General features: G+C 43.2%; 1 protein-coding gene across 2 annotated transcripts; it reads right to left on the bottom strand.

The window, feature by feature from the left end:
* Positions 1-1,607: 1,607 nt before the first annotated feature.
* PHYH (phytanoyl-CoA 2-hydroxylase) lies at positions 1,608-14,303 on the bottom strand. 2 transcript variants are annotated; one of them, XM_014607563.3, is made up of 9 exons: positions 14,197-14,303; positions 12,038-12,093; positions 10,775-10,885; positions 10,324-10,492; positions 9,515-9,596; positions 7,837-8,018; positions 6,610-6,759; positions 5,781-5,915; positions 1,608-2,705 (listed from the first exon to the last, which is right to left on the bottom strand). In XM_014607563.3, exons 1-9 carry the CDS (start codon positions 14,263-14,265, stop codon positions 2,652-2,654), a joined length of 1,008 nt encoding a protein of 335 aa, XP_014463049.2. In that variant the 5' UTR covers positions 14,266-14,303; the 3' UTR covers positions 1,608-2,651. The 2 variants fall into 2 exon arrangements, with proteins under 2 accessions (XP_014463049.2, XP_059581775.1); XM_059725792.1 differs by lacking the exons at positions 10,775-10,885; positions 14,197-14,303 and adding an exon at positions 10,936-10,973.
* Between the last annotated feature and the right edge of the window lie 81 nt (positions 14,304-14,384).

The raw sequence follows: 14,384 nt of genomic DNA, 5'->3' as shown, positions 1-14,384 counted from the left end.
TTCTGCTGCATTACAAACTGGCCAGTGCTGGGGATTGCCCAGTGGTTGAGCACTTCTACAGTCAATCTGTTCTTTTTAAGACAATGCTCAAACTGGGATGAAGAAGCACGTGGCAACAATTCCATGTGCTTGTGAGCTGCAGATACCGCTCATGTTGAAGCTGGCAACCAGAAATCAGCCTCTGCTTAATCCAGGTTTATTGATCTTGTGTTTCACTAGACAGTATAGCTATGAATCTTTTAGATATGCATTAACTCCTAGTTTCTCTATTAGCTGTGCTCTCCTCAATATAAGTTTTATAAGAGATGCAAGGATTTTTGTGGGTGATATCTTTTATAGGTCCAATAAAACTTATCACTTGCAAAAACCCTTGCCTTGTGCGTATTTGCTGGGCTATCACAGCTACAACATCCCTCCAACACTACCACATCTACATTTTATGCCAGTCCAAACCAGTTTCCTAATTTCTATATTTCTGCTTTTCCTTTCATATTTTCTATATTTCTATGTTCCTACTTCCTATATTTCTGCTCTATTACAATCAATACTCATTTGCAGTTTCTCATCAATGTGCTAAGGTAGCTATTAGATCACATAAGGCTGCTAGCCCTTGTTATGCCTTCACATCCCACAGCCAAAGACAGATATGGGGAAACAGGCCAAGGTGAGGTAGCATTTCTAAATGCTGCTGAGATACATCTCAGGTCCCTGGCTAAAGGGTCTTGCTCCCACAGTCAGGACCAAAGAAATCAGATTTGGAGTCAGCTAGGAATTTTCCCCCACTGCAGGTTACTTCTTTAAGATAACACACAAGCAATTCCCTTTCTAAAATGCCTAAATAATCTTAACAAATTCCCTAACACCACAGGAGCCCAGATAAGCTCCTACGTCCTGCAAAATAATGTAGGGGTCTATTTTGGACTAAATATCCCAAGTTTGTTATACAGTGTTAGCTTGGTAGTTTGGTGTGTCAACGGACTTGCATGTTTTGTGGCTCCTTGTGGACAAAGTTAATACACAATTCCCCAATTTCCTGGGGTGGACTCTTTTTACTTTGGTGATCCCTTCCAGATCCATGGTTCCCAAACCCCAGACAAGGGCAGGATTTAGGCATCTTCTCCACTGCTACCTCATTTTTCATAACAACACTGACCGAGGGAGTCCAAGTCTCCCTCCTCAGATGAGTGTCCCTAACCACTAGGCTCAGGTTTTATCCACTCTTATCTTCTTCCTTTGGTCCCATGAATCTTGAATTTCCTGTACAGAAAATCTAATAGGAAGATGGGAGAGCATTCCCAGCCCCTTGGATAGTCAACAACTGAGTGCCCCAGTGTCTGGGCATGCTTTTGGAGGTGCTAGACCAGGGTTTAAGTGTCCCAAGGCAAGATGCGATTAAACAAAAGACTCCAGAGATAAAATACTGAGCCCACAGAGTCCCTTTACAGAAAAGCTGTCATTGTGGTGGTTTTGTGTGTTAAAAAGATCACAAATATTTAGAGAGAACCAGGGAAGTTACCATGACCCACAATCTCTTGGAGGAATGACTTTCTACATCCAACATCAGCATAGTATCAGATCTGTGGAAATAAAGGACCAACATATCCATAGTTGTTTTAGCTTAATCTTTATTTCAAAGTATTTTTTGTCTTAATAAAACAGCTAACTTAAAAAACAAGTGCATTACAATGCACTGCAGCAATTAGACCTTGCTGGCTTTAGCCATTTTTAGGCAGATAAGTATAATTATTTTACCATTTTTTAAATTAACTTCCCTGCATTGCCATGAAGCACCAAGCCTTTTCCTATAAATGTGGCAGTTTCAGAAGAGGAACCCTTTATTTTTCAACAAATGGAAGAGAGGGAAGCAAGTAAAAAGGTTAAGAGAAAAATCTCTGCTCACTGGAGCCAATTTCAAACAAGGTAATTGCCAGCTCTCCCTGGCTGATATTCCAGTATTTTGCCAAACCACCCCATCAGCTCACCCCTACCTTCTTATATCTAGTCACTAAAGAGCTCAATCGGTAACCTTCCTACCTTCTTCCAGCTCCACTGCTTCCCTTTCAGTGAAAGCCACCATCTCAATGTTAGTAATTTCTTTACCTCCCTTGCAGTTCTTGTACTACTCTCCATCTTTTCTAAATCAACTAAACATTCCCTATATAGCACCACATCAAGATGCTTCATGTTCAAATAGACTACTTTACTGCTTTTCATTTGTTGAGTAAAAACTAAAGCCATTATAGCTAGAAGAGCATATAAAAGTTATTAGTATCAATTCAGATTATGTCAAGATAGATGCATCCGAATCCAAAACTGGTAGTTACTTACTGATAAGATTTAAGAAGGTGGGCGAGACCTCTCAGCTCTTTAACAAACAATGAATACCTCTGTTTTGTTACTGCTGGCATGTTTTCTGGAAGTACTTTCTCTAACACTCAGTAAAGCTCAGGGCATTCACATTTCAACCCCAAATGCCATAAAGCAGATTTGTTAGACATGAACTTGCATGCAATATTTAGCCTAAGTCAGACAAAACATGGAGAAAGAGAAAGTGCAATATTATGAGCAAACCACAGTGGAGACTGAGTCTGTGCCCAGGGAATACAACGTGTTGGCACTTGGTTTTCCATTCCTGGTGTTCAAAGATTTGTCTAAAGATGAATTCTCTCTCCTTTCACAAGCCGTCCCCGTATCATCCAGGTGTCCTTAAAACAAAAAGAAAGTTAACAGCAGTAGAACAGATTGCCATATTTTCTCATGTGCAGCATGCCCTAGAATATATTACAGCCCTTGTTTAGTTTTGGTTTTGGGGAGTGGAAAACAGAACCAAGGGAAAAAAATCTTTCCATATACCATCTAACTGAGTAGCAGCAGCCAGGAAGCTGAGCCTGCTCACTGCTCTGCTCCTCATGGATTGCTTTCACCTGTAAGTGGTAGAACCTGCTCTTACTGTATTTCTTTCATATAATGTATGCTAAAATATCTAGTAACTGTTTTTTGGGAGAGATGCATGAACCCTGGCCCTGTTACTAGACAGAGGAGAACGAGAGACGGAGGGAGAGAGGTTGTAGAGTTTAAAGAGTAGGGGAAAAAGAAGAACCCAGAAGGGAATATAGAGGGCCACCCACCATTTTCACAGATGAAACAGCAGGTGGTTTAAGGACTCGATAATTAACTGATTAGCGACTCCATCCCAGACACCAGGAAGTGAGACAGGGAGAGTTACCTGGTTATTTAAACCTCTGCTGAAGGACCTAAAGAGGAGCGGAAAGAGTTTGAACCAGACCTAGCAACTGTCTGGGAAAGAAGGCCTACAGAGCAGTGGGATGGAGTTCCTGACCCCGGAATAGGATGATTGAGCTGCAGGGGATTTGGAAGAGACAGGAGAAAGGGGAGAAGCAGCCTGTTGGGGAGATTTTGAATGGAGAGATGGAAACAAATTAGACAGGATATGATTTTTTCTTTATTTTTTTTGTGGCTGTCATATTGGAGGCAGAAGACTGTGTTGTTGCTAAGAGGGCACTGATTCCATTTCTGTTTGAGTATTTTTCGTGGAGACTAATCCTTTGGTTTGTGGTGGGACTGTGAGGAGAGGAAGGAGGTCCCAGAGAAGCCTGAACAAGGCAGAGGTGTGGACAGTGAACCCGATTGCTCATAAGGGGCGGTAATTATTGGATTGGAGCTTGTGGACTTTAAAACAGAGCCTCCAACCTGAGAATAAAAAGCTGTACATATCAAGGAGAACCCTGGCAAGGCTCGGCTCCTGCAGAAAAGGTCAGCTGCCTTGGGGAGAAGAGGAACAGCAAAAGTGGTAGACACAGCCCAGAACTAAGGTGAAGGAAGCTGAGAGAGAGAACCTGGTGAGCAACACATCCAACAAGGGCATCCCCTGACCTTGCCACCTGCTTCCCAAACCTAAAGAAAAAGATCAAGGTGTAACAGGAGAGAAAGGAGGCGAAGCCGGGAAAGGAGGATAGTGACAGCAGGCCACCTCCACAGATAACTGGGGAAAGAACAGGCTGATTCCCTTGAATTATGAGCAGAGCTGTCACAGCAAGAAAATATAATATTAGGTAGACTGGGGCACAGTATTTATTTCTGAAGACACCCAAGCTGAAATGTTTTTCCGCTTAGCTACATATTTTAAAATTAACAAAATTCTTGATTTTTTTCCCTAAAGATTCTGTATAAATATATTATGGCAGAACAACGTCGACACACAAATACTGAAGGCCACAAAAAGATAAGTCTGTCTGTGAGATTCATATAAATTCTATGACATATGAAAGGAGAAAAAATATCAAGGAAGGAAGAAGTAGGAGAGAGACACAAACACTTCACTGAAATTATTCAACTAAAAACAAGAAGCTGTCACATTTATAATAATAATCCTATGGGATAACACCCATATATTGCAAGAGGAACAAATCAGATGACAGAAAGAAAAAAAAACTTATTTTCTTGTACACACAATATTATGCCTCCCTTTTGCATCTTCAGCTGCTTTGACCTTCTGTACAACGTAACATGCTCTCTGGATGACTAGATTTATTACAGTGCTCCTTTCCAACAGCAGACAGTTTCCGTGAAAGCACACAGGAACCAGGTAGAGGGCACAAGATTACAAAGAAACCAGTGGACAGAATTAGGTGCAAAATAGGAATATGGAAACAGGAAAAAAAATGACTACATTTGTCACCATTTCTCTGCAAAAGTGGAAGCAAGCCAGCCTAGGCTGAGAGAGACACAGAACGGGCACAGGAGAACGGACAGGGAATTCTGATCTCCATGTGCAGTCCTGATGCCAGCTCTGCCTGGGGCAAGTCAGGGAAGCTGAAGAAGAGCAGTTACATATGGAAATTAGTACATGTCGGTGACTGGTCTGAAGATTAAAAAAAAAATCTCTCTCTAAACAAAGCTTTGGAGAAATCTACTCCATGCTGCCTCGATTCCACATTGATGGGTGGGGTATAAAAGCTGTTGATTAGCTAGGTTGGAAGAACTAGGGGTGGGAGGTGGGGAGGGGATCAAAAAGACACCAAAAACCAAGCAGTAGCAAGCAGCTGACCTTCCTCCAATGGATGCTCAATTAGAGAATAGACTATTGTGCTGCTGATTTAAAAGGAACCTGCTGTGCCGGGCAATTTCCAGATACAGTAAGATACCCATGATACCCACCACTCTGGCTAATGTCCCAAGTGCCAATTGTTACAAGGGGATTATATTAAAAAGCACATACAACCAATCAAAATTCTCCTCAGATCTTTGGGTGCAGCTACTGACTTTAAACAGAAGTCACACCAATCACTTTTAAGACAAAATTTTGAGCTAATCCTATAATTGCCCTGAACAACAGCAACCATTCAGTCCCGTGCAAGGAGTACCAGGTTATCTGCTCTGTCTTGTAGCTCCCCACCACAGTGGACTTTAGCACCAGTGGTGAGTATACCATTTGGAGTCTAAACTCACAGATGTACCCTGCCTCACCTCACGAGCATTATCCCTGGAATCTCTCCCTCGCTTGAGTTTGGCAAGATAAGCCAAACCAGGCTTGCCAGTCACCATAATAAGCATCAAACCTTCTCATCTGCTCACAGTCGTAAGTGGACCTATGTTAAAACACTTTAAAATGGATGGGTCATGACCCTTAAATAACTGCTTATGAATTAAATAATAAAAAGCACAAAATACCCGAAGCACACAATCAATATGCATAAACTGCAACTAAAAATGTATTGTGTCATTAGGACAACTGGCTGCAGGGTCTGATTCTTGGTTACCTTCAAGGTAATAGGGACAGTCACACCGTATTTTTTGCGTGCAATTTCCAGAACTTCTCTCTCAATGTTTTCTTGACTAGTACCCTTGACATCAATGTAATGGCAATCCGCACTTGCGAAGTGACAAGATATTGCCTGCATGAAAAAAATCTGGAGTCAGTTCTGCTATAGTTACAGACCCGAAGCCAAAAGCTGCTGTGTAGTGACCCGTTGACACCCTACCAAACCATTTTAGTGCAGACACTGTTGTAGCCCCGTGTGAGCCCCTCCTTATGCTTTTAGCATGTGCCTCTGCTTTTGGAAATCTTCACCTGGGAAAAAAGCACTTTTAATAATAATTCATATTGTTCCTTTTTTAAGGAGCCTTTCAGAGTGGCATTAGGTCAATGAGTCATTCAAACTTGAATTAATCTAAGCCTCACCCTCCCTATATGAGGATTAGTTAGTTCATATTAAAGGCTTTGAAGGTGAAAAAATAAAAGCAATACACTTTCTCCTTCAAAGGCAGCTTAAAATCTGATGAAATAGCTTTGAATTCTGTTGGAATTGCTAGTGTTCATTTGCTTCCCAGAACCTGGGCCTTACTATACACCTCTCCAAAAATATACTACTGCATTACATCACTTCTCTAAAAGTGAAACTGGCCTATTTTAAAGTAGCATTACAGCAAAAGTCGCTTCAGAAACCTGTAAAAACAAACCAAAAAATCTCCTGGCATGCAAGGAACTGCGAGATATTCACAGATTTGAGAGGAGTTTTTTTTTAAAGATGTTTTATGTTAAAAAGACTATACAGCAAACTGCATACTTTACCTTGAAATGGTTCTTACCTTTCGAAAGCCTTGAGTTTGGTTTGCTCCTGAGCCGTGAATCAGCAGGGGATGGAAGAACACGGTATCACCCTTCTTCATCTCAAGGTGAACCCTGGGCTGGTTGGCATCATAGTCACGCACCCCATGGTACATCTTATTGACACCACCCTGGAGACAATACAAAGTTCAAATGTTTAAACTGCTGCAGAGACTCATGGCGGAGGGGGGAAGTGGGAAATCTATATAATTTCATGTGCCTTCCTAAGAGCTGCCTGTGGGTTTCTGAGGGGAAAGTGTGCCTAATTCAGTCTGGCCATTTCTGAGTTACGTGATGTTGCAAGAACACTAGATTCTTTTTTGAAGCAATACCCCAAACCACTACGTTCAAGAGAATTATTCAGGCAAGAAAGATGTTCCTCATAGGCCTGTACAGTTGGCTTACAAACTATTCTTCTAGGAGGATATTTTCATTTTGCTAAGTGTCTGATCTTACATATGTCTGCAGCACTCCTATCTGCCTGAAGAAAACAAATGTGTTCCTGGGGCCAACCTCTGGGACTAGACATTACTGTGTCTTCTATACCAGGGATGCTCAGCCTCCAGCCCCCAGGCTGGATCTGGCACATGGAGCTGTGTCATCCAGCCCTCAGGGCTCTCCAAGGGTCCTGAAATTTGGTGGTGGGGGAGCAGTGGTAATGTTAACTGCCTTCAAATTTCTGGACCCCTGGTATCTGCAGGCTGGCTGCATGGGGTTATGCCAGCATGCTGGATCACACCCATGTTGACCCCACGCACTGACCCTGCATGGGATCTGGCCTGCCATCTGACCCCATGCCACTCCTCCAGTCCACAGGGTCAGAAAGAGGGGTGCCACTTATGCCTGACACGTTACGAATTTGCATAAACTTCTTGACAACTGAGGGCTGGAGGACTGTGAAGCAGAAAAACTATCCCCACTTCCAGTATGGGGTAATGTCTGCCCAGTGAACAACCGAACCGCGTGCCCATCATCACTCTCTCGGCTACTGGAACACCCGGCACCCAGTGTGCAACATGGACACAGAAGTCAATCCCTGACCCAAAAAAGGCTCATACTCCATAACAAGACATACCAGAAAACCTCGCAGCTACATAGCTGCTTTAGCCAATAACAAATTTGCACGATTCAACTTTACCAAACAAACCCCACGTCTACGGGCCACAGACTCCACACACAATCCACAGGAACCCCACATGCAACTCTACCTCCCACTCCGGGTAATCGTGCTGCTTCAGGGAGCCTTTGTGTGTTCCAGGCAACACAACCAGGCAGCCGTTGCTGCGATCTACCCGCTCCATGGCCGTCCAGGCAGCCACAATGAGATCTGCAGGACGGAAGGGGAAGTAGTGCAAATCTTGATGCATGGGATGGCGAGAGCTCATCTTACCTGGAACAGGAAGAATTCTCATCAAGGAAATGCTTAAACCATTTGGCACCAGTGGGGAGTTTTTACTGTTTAGCAATCAAGAGGGGTCACAGCATGCTGTAAGAACTAGTCTCACTTTGTACTGAGTAGGGGAGCGGCTAGATTCAGGGTGTGAAATGCATTATATTTCCAGCCATGAACTTTATGGTAATTGTTATTTTATTAAGTGATGTTTCACATGGACCAAGTTTAAAAATGGATCAAGTGTCTGTTGCATTTCTAAATTCAAATTTCCTCAAATACTTGGAAAGTCCATTTGTAGCGTATGACAAAGTAGGGTATTGGCTAAGAAAGCTTTTGCTGAAACAGCTAGCCTCTGAACCATGCCACCCTGCCCTGACTTAAAACGAATGTGGCTAACTACCTCTCGCTACTCCAAGACTTGTAAACTCTACTGCACTTTTAAGTGCAGCGCACAGGGGAGATGATGCTCATAAACCAGGTTAAAGTGTTTTGATACAGTAGATATTTGCTAAAAGTACTAACAAAGGTAGTTGTGAAAAATAAAAACAGAGTCTATCTGAATATTATCAAATTAAATTCATCTAGTGTAACTTTGAAAAAAAAAGAGGTTAAGATTTAGAAATCTCTCTCATATGCTTTAGGGTCAAGATTTTCAAGAATAAGAGCCAAAAATTATGCTCTTAAGTCTTTATTTCAAATGCTCAGTTTACCGGAGGACACTATCTATACTTCTAACTCAATGCTGAGGTTTTGAAAACTCAGGCTGTTACAGGCTATATCTGAACAATAATGCCTGCCTTTAACCTACATTTAATACAGGCACAAACCCAAAAGATCCATACATTTTTCAAAAGGGCCTAACTTTTGGGCCCAGGCTTTATAAATCTTAGTCTACTTTAAGAGAGATTTTAAAGTCTCAAGCTGCAGACAGATTTTTTTAGAAGTCAATATTTTTCCAAGTTAAAAGTTTTTTCCAGTTAATACATGAAGCCAGTAACCCCCAGTGCAAAGCTCAAATTGGCCAAAAGTTAATTTATTCCCGAATCAAGAAGCAGGTTTAGAAAATTTTCAACAATACTGGCAGGATATGGCCAAGCTATAACACTCCCTGAAACAAAATTTCCTCAAAAGGAACATTGCCCAGGTGATTCAGATTCCTATTTAGAAGAGGTGAGGTGTGCAAAAACCATATTCTAAAGCCGTTAGGAAAAAAAGTTTCTCAGCTTTGAACTAAAAATACAACACCCCTAATTCAGCCAGATACGTGCCCAACTTTAAATACATAAGTACCCCCCAGTGACTTCAGTGGAAGTACTCACATGCTTAAAAATAGGTATGAACCTGACTGATTCAGAGCCCTCAACTAGAAAAAAACAAAGAACACTTAAAGTCTAGGTGAAAAATTGCACTTAAAAAATTCTTAACTAGATAGAAAGCCACCCATTATTATAAAGTTAAGCTTCTTTTTCCTCCTCATCTAATATCATCCTTACCAGGGTCTGGAGGTTTATTTATCAGCATTGTGTGCATGGCCATTATGTTTGGCCCGGTAAAGCATTCAACATATTTTAGGATCTAAGGTAAAGAAAATTAAGAAAAAGAAAGAAATTACATTGTTGCAATATGTAGTACAATCCAACAAAAAGCAATCACCATGTATTGGTCAGGTCTAAACTATACACTTTTACTGGCAAGACTGACCAGCAGTCAGTCCTAATGGGGTGGGATCTGTGGCTAGCACAGCTGTGCTGATGTAGGTCCCGACTGGAGATAAAATGATACTGGCAAACACTGTGTGGTTATTATAGTTAATCTTGCCAAAGGGCTGCAGAAAGCTATTGCACTATAACAGCCACATCAAAAGAACTACGAAATGTTACTTGTTCACATATGTTTTTTCTAAATGAGCCTGAAGGGTAAGCATGTTTTACAGGAGCAAATTTATCATATTTTATGTTGCTACATGCAATATAATCCGATTATAAAGAGATTTCTACAGCACTTCCACATAGGTAGATCTATTTTGTTACTTTTATTAAAAGAAAAAAAAATGTGCTCGTTCTTAAAATAACCTAAACCTGTAAAATCCAGTTGCCCTTTGGATGCTGCCGTTGGGCACAGTTTAGAAAGCTCACAGTGAAGTGAGTCTAGCAGTGCTTTAAGTGTCCCCTACCCCTCACACCCCTTTCTCAGGGTTACATCTGGGAGTGGACAAAGGAGGCTTTGATGTCCCGACGATACACGTTTCTTTACATGGGCCATTATTTTTATGAACCAGTATGCTAAGATTTCCCCTTCTAACCTGAGGCAGGGTACAATATCTGAAGAGCTCTGCATCTTCCTGAAAATCCTGAATTTTAGTAATAGCTTTTTCATCTGCAACGAACTCTGACTTAGCAATGGTCACATCTCGCATTGCTATTAATCCAGGTACTTGTATCTCCTTTTTACAGATCTTTATAAATTCATTTCTGAAAAAGAATATTTAAAAAAAAATGTCAGTAGGCATTCCACCACTTTACTACACTAAAATATTTAATCTTATAGCTTTCTGAATAAATTGGGCCATCTGCCCGACTTCAGATAGACACTGCTAACTACCTCTCTCTAAAACACTGAAATGCAGAGATAAATTAGTCATTGATACTGTGCTTCCAGTTCAGGAGACCCCGAGGTTTATGGGGTTTCAATAAATTATGCAAAATTACCAAATAGCAAAAAGTTTGTGGCTGGATTAGATAGCTGCCCTGTACCTGAAACGCTCAATGTCTTCATCAGAAACAAGGTTTTTAATGAGTAGATAACCATTTTCATCATAGAAGTGCCTTTGCTCTGGGGTTAGAAGATCATTATCTAGCGTGTAACTGCCAAGATAAACAGAAATGATTACATAAGTGCAAAGAGGAGGAAGTACCAAAGTTCTCCATGGACTGCTCCCATTTCAGCTGTGGCCTGAAAAGAAAAATAAAATACAAATTTAATGGAATTAACTGCTGACAGGGGGAAACTGGTTACAGAGATGAAAAGATAGTTCTCTAAGAAAAATCCTGAAAACTGATCTTCTCTATGAACAAATCACAGTCAGGAAAGAAAAAAGATAATGATCCCCCCTCCTGACTGTGAAGAAAGGGTTTTGCTTTTAAGAGGCAAAATAGTTTAGACCCTAATTTTTGCTGTTGGGTTTTGAACAGTTTCAATTCTGAGCGCTGCTCCAGAAAGCTGCCTGGCAAAATACAGACTGCATATAAAACCTGTCCTACCCTTGGTAGATCATCATAAAATGCAGGGTAAAATGACACTGGGCAAGAGGAGGAATGTATAATGAGAAGCTGTTTGTTTTTCCCTTAGACTTACATGTTTCCTAATCCAGCTGAGTATGTTCAAGGTGTTACATACATGATTATTTAGTATAATGTTTTCTCGATTTGGAAGCGTGAGTTCTAGGTATAAAAGCAGCTGTCCCTTCGACACACCTCCCGCCCTCCTAAAAGGAGGTCTCCATGGGTGGATCCAGAAGGGAGGTGAGGGATTGCAGCCACAGCCCCTTTGGCCACGTGGTGCATGTGCAGTGTGCTCTTTGCCTTCACTGGCACATCAGTGCAACTCCTACCAGAACTCCATGCTTGCCGGGAGCACTCTGAGCACCCAGAGGACAAGTGCCACCACCGCTCACCTCTTCTTTCCACCCAAATTCAACAACAGGGGAAAAAAAGAACACAGCACTCAACCTCTGGCCTCCAAAGCATGAAAGCAGGGGCTCTGGACATATCTGATTCTCAATATACCTATCTGAGAGGGTCATATTCACGTAAACAGACCCTTGAAACATGATCAGTCTCCAAGTCACTTTAAACAGATGAGAAAATGCCCCCACAAGATTTAATTTGCACATTGAGTGTAAATCTTCAAGGGGACTTAAGTTAAATATGGCCATAAGAAAAAAGAGAGGCAATTATATAGAGAGCGGACACTCATCTTCAAACTTAATATGAAAATGAAAGTTAAATGTCACTTACTGGAACCCCACTGGGGTTGTAGCAGCACCAATTTGTGCTGAAGTAGGAAGTGCTGCCTGCAGTATAGATTAAGGAATACAAAAATATAATTACTTTTACAAGAGCATCTCCAAATATGTCAGGAGTCCCAGAATCTGATGGTTATTACCCAGGTTAAACCACAATAAATACATGTCATAATCCATATAACAACTTTGCAAGGGATTAATACCTTCAAATGGCAATCTAACCTGTAGAACAAGCCACACCCATACACAAGCCTCATGCCTGCCACCACACCACATCTGAGGTCAAGAACACAAGTACAGTTTGGAGCAAGTTAGAAAATGATGCGGGCTGCAAAGTCAAGCACTCCACTCACAAAAGTTGGGAAATCCCAGACCGATGGCTGCCGGTACCGCTCATGCAGCCATCTCCAGAGAAGCTGAAGTTATAGGAGGTGCTCTAGAAATGTCAATATAACACTCAGCTGGAATTTACCCAACTGGTGCTTGCTTCTCGTTTCTGGAGCTTCACCAGGATGCTGGTTTGACTTTTCTGTTGTGGAAAGAGAGCCCTTCCTGAAGCACTAATGCTTCACCGGTGCAGAATAGATGAGAACGTGTTACCTACTAGATTGCAATAACGCAACTTTGTACAACATCTGGGCTTCCCTCCGTTCTCCCCAATTCAAATGCTGACCAGCTCCATTTCATAGGTTATAAAAGCTGGCATGACTGAAGCCAGAGCTAAACTAGCAACAGGCACTTACGAACATAGGAAGGTAGGGCTGGAAGGGACCTCGCCAGCTCATTTAGTTCAGCCCCCTGCTCAAAGCTGCAACTTTGTACAACTTCTTTATAAAACATCTGGGCAACTTTGCACATCTTTATACAACATCTGGGCAATTCTGTACAACATCTGGGCTTCCCTCTGTTCTCACCAATTCAAACACTGATTAGCGCTGATGTTTCATAGATTATCAAATCTGGCACAACTAAAGCCAGAGCTAAACTGGCAACAAGTATTTAGGACAGCACAGCTGGAAGGGACATCATGTGCTCATTTAGCTTAGCCATCCCAGCCAAGCATCTGTCCAACTTGCTCTTGAAAATTCCCCCAGAGGAAATTCCAGTTTCTCGAGGCTGCCTGTGCCAACACTCGCCCACCCTTGTACTAAACCCAAAGATTTAACAGACAAAACAAACATGCATGTCTGCAAGACCATCAGCCCCAGGTCAGGGTTGAGGGACAAGGTCTCCAAGGGGTTTGACACTGGAGACGTGATGTCACCACAGACACGTCACCACTTGAAGAGAGAGGATGCCGTTTTCGAGGAGAAGCAACCTTTTTAACAAAGCTCATCTGTGCTAAAACGAGACACTATTTTCATCACCCCTGCCCGTGACCCAACCTGTTCCTCCCATCCACCTGTTCCACCAGATCTTTTAGTCTCCGGACCATTTAGGGCAGGGGCTGCTAGTCGTATGTACATACAGCGCCTGTGAGCAGAAGAAGCTAAACTGCGCAGGTTGCTGAAAGATGGTGGTAAACAAAAAATAACGAAGGAAGATACCTACAGCCTGAAGTCACCCAGGCAATCTCTTTCATCAGCGCCAGGCTGTTTCCTACCACGCATTTTCCCCGTCTACTTTGTGCACCGAATTATGGGGCTTCCATCCGGAGCCTGTTCCTTTCTCCCCACCAAACCCTGCCCCTGCTCTTTCCCACTCTCCACTTCACCCCATGTCTCTTCTGTCACCGCAAATCAGGATCCTCCTCGGCATTTGCTGTCTACGGACACACACCCGCCGCGGTGACCTCCCCACCTGCTCTGCCAGATCGTTTGGGGCAGGGCCCGTCCGTCACCTTCACGAGCCCAAGGGCCAGGCTGGACCGGAAAACATCATAAAAACAGCCTGGACGCTGTAGCAGGAGCCAGCAGTGCTGCAGAAGGGCAGGATTAGTTATGCAGCAGCGTTGCACTTCGTAGAGCGACAGGGACAGGGGGAGGCTGCAGCACTAGTAAAGCTTCCTGCTTTCTGCTCCAGTGTCCTCCACCCTGTACAGAGAGGGTGAGCAGAGCAGAGGCGCAGGCGGAGCAGGCCCAGGGCCCGGGCAGGGAGGAGCGCGGCGGGCTGGAGCCCCGGCTCCCCAGGCCTTGCAGCGGGAAAGGATACGGGGCGGCCGGGCCGCAGGTGCCGCAGGACGGTGTCCAGGCGCGATGCCGCCCGCCCTTGACCCTGCATGGCGGCGCTACCCTGCGCTGCGGGACAGCTGCTCCGGGGCGGGGCGGGGCGGGGCGGGGCGGGGCGGAGCGCCCTGCGTGGGGGAGGGCTAATCCGGGTTGCGCTACATTAGAGGTTAA

The sequence above is a fragment of the Alligator mississippiensis genome, chromosome 4 (assembly GCF_030867095.1).
Source record: "Alligator mississippiensis isolate rAllMis1 chromosome 4, rAllMis1, whole genome shotgun sequence".
In the NCBI taxonomy this organism is placed as follows: Eukaryota; Metazoa; Chordata; order Crocodylia; family Alligatoridae; genus Alligator; species Alligator mississippiensis.
The sequence above is the reverse complement of the archived record's forward strand: the minus strand, read 5'-3'. Positions and strand labels throughout refer to the sequence as shown.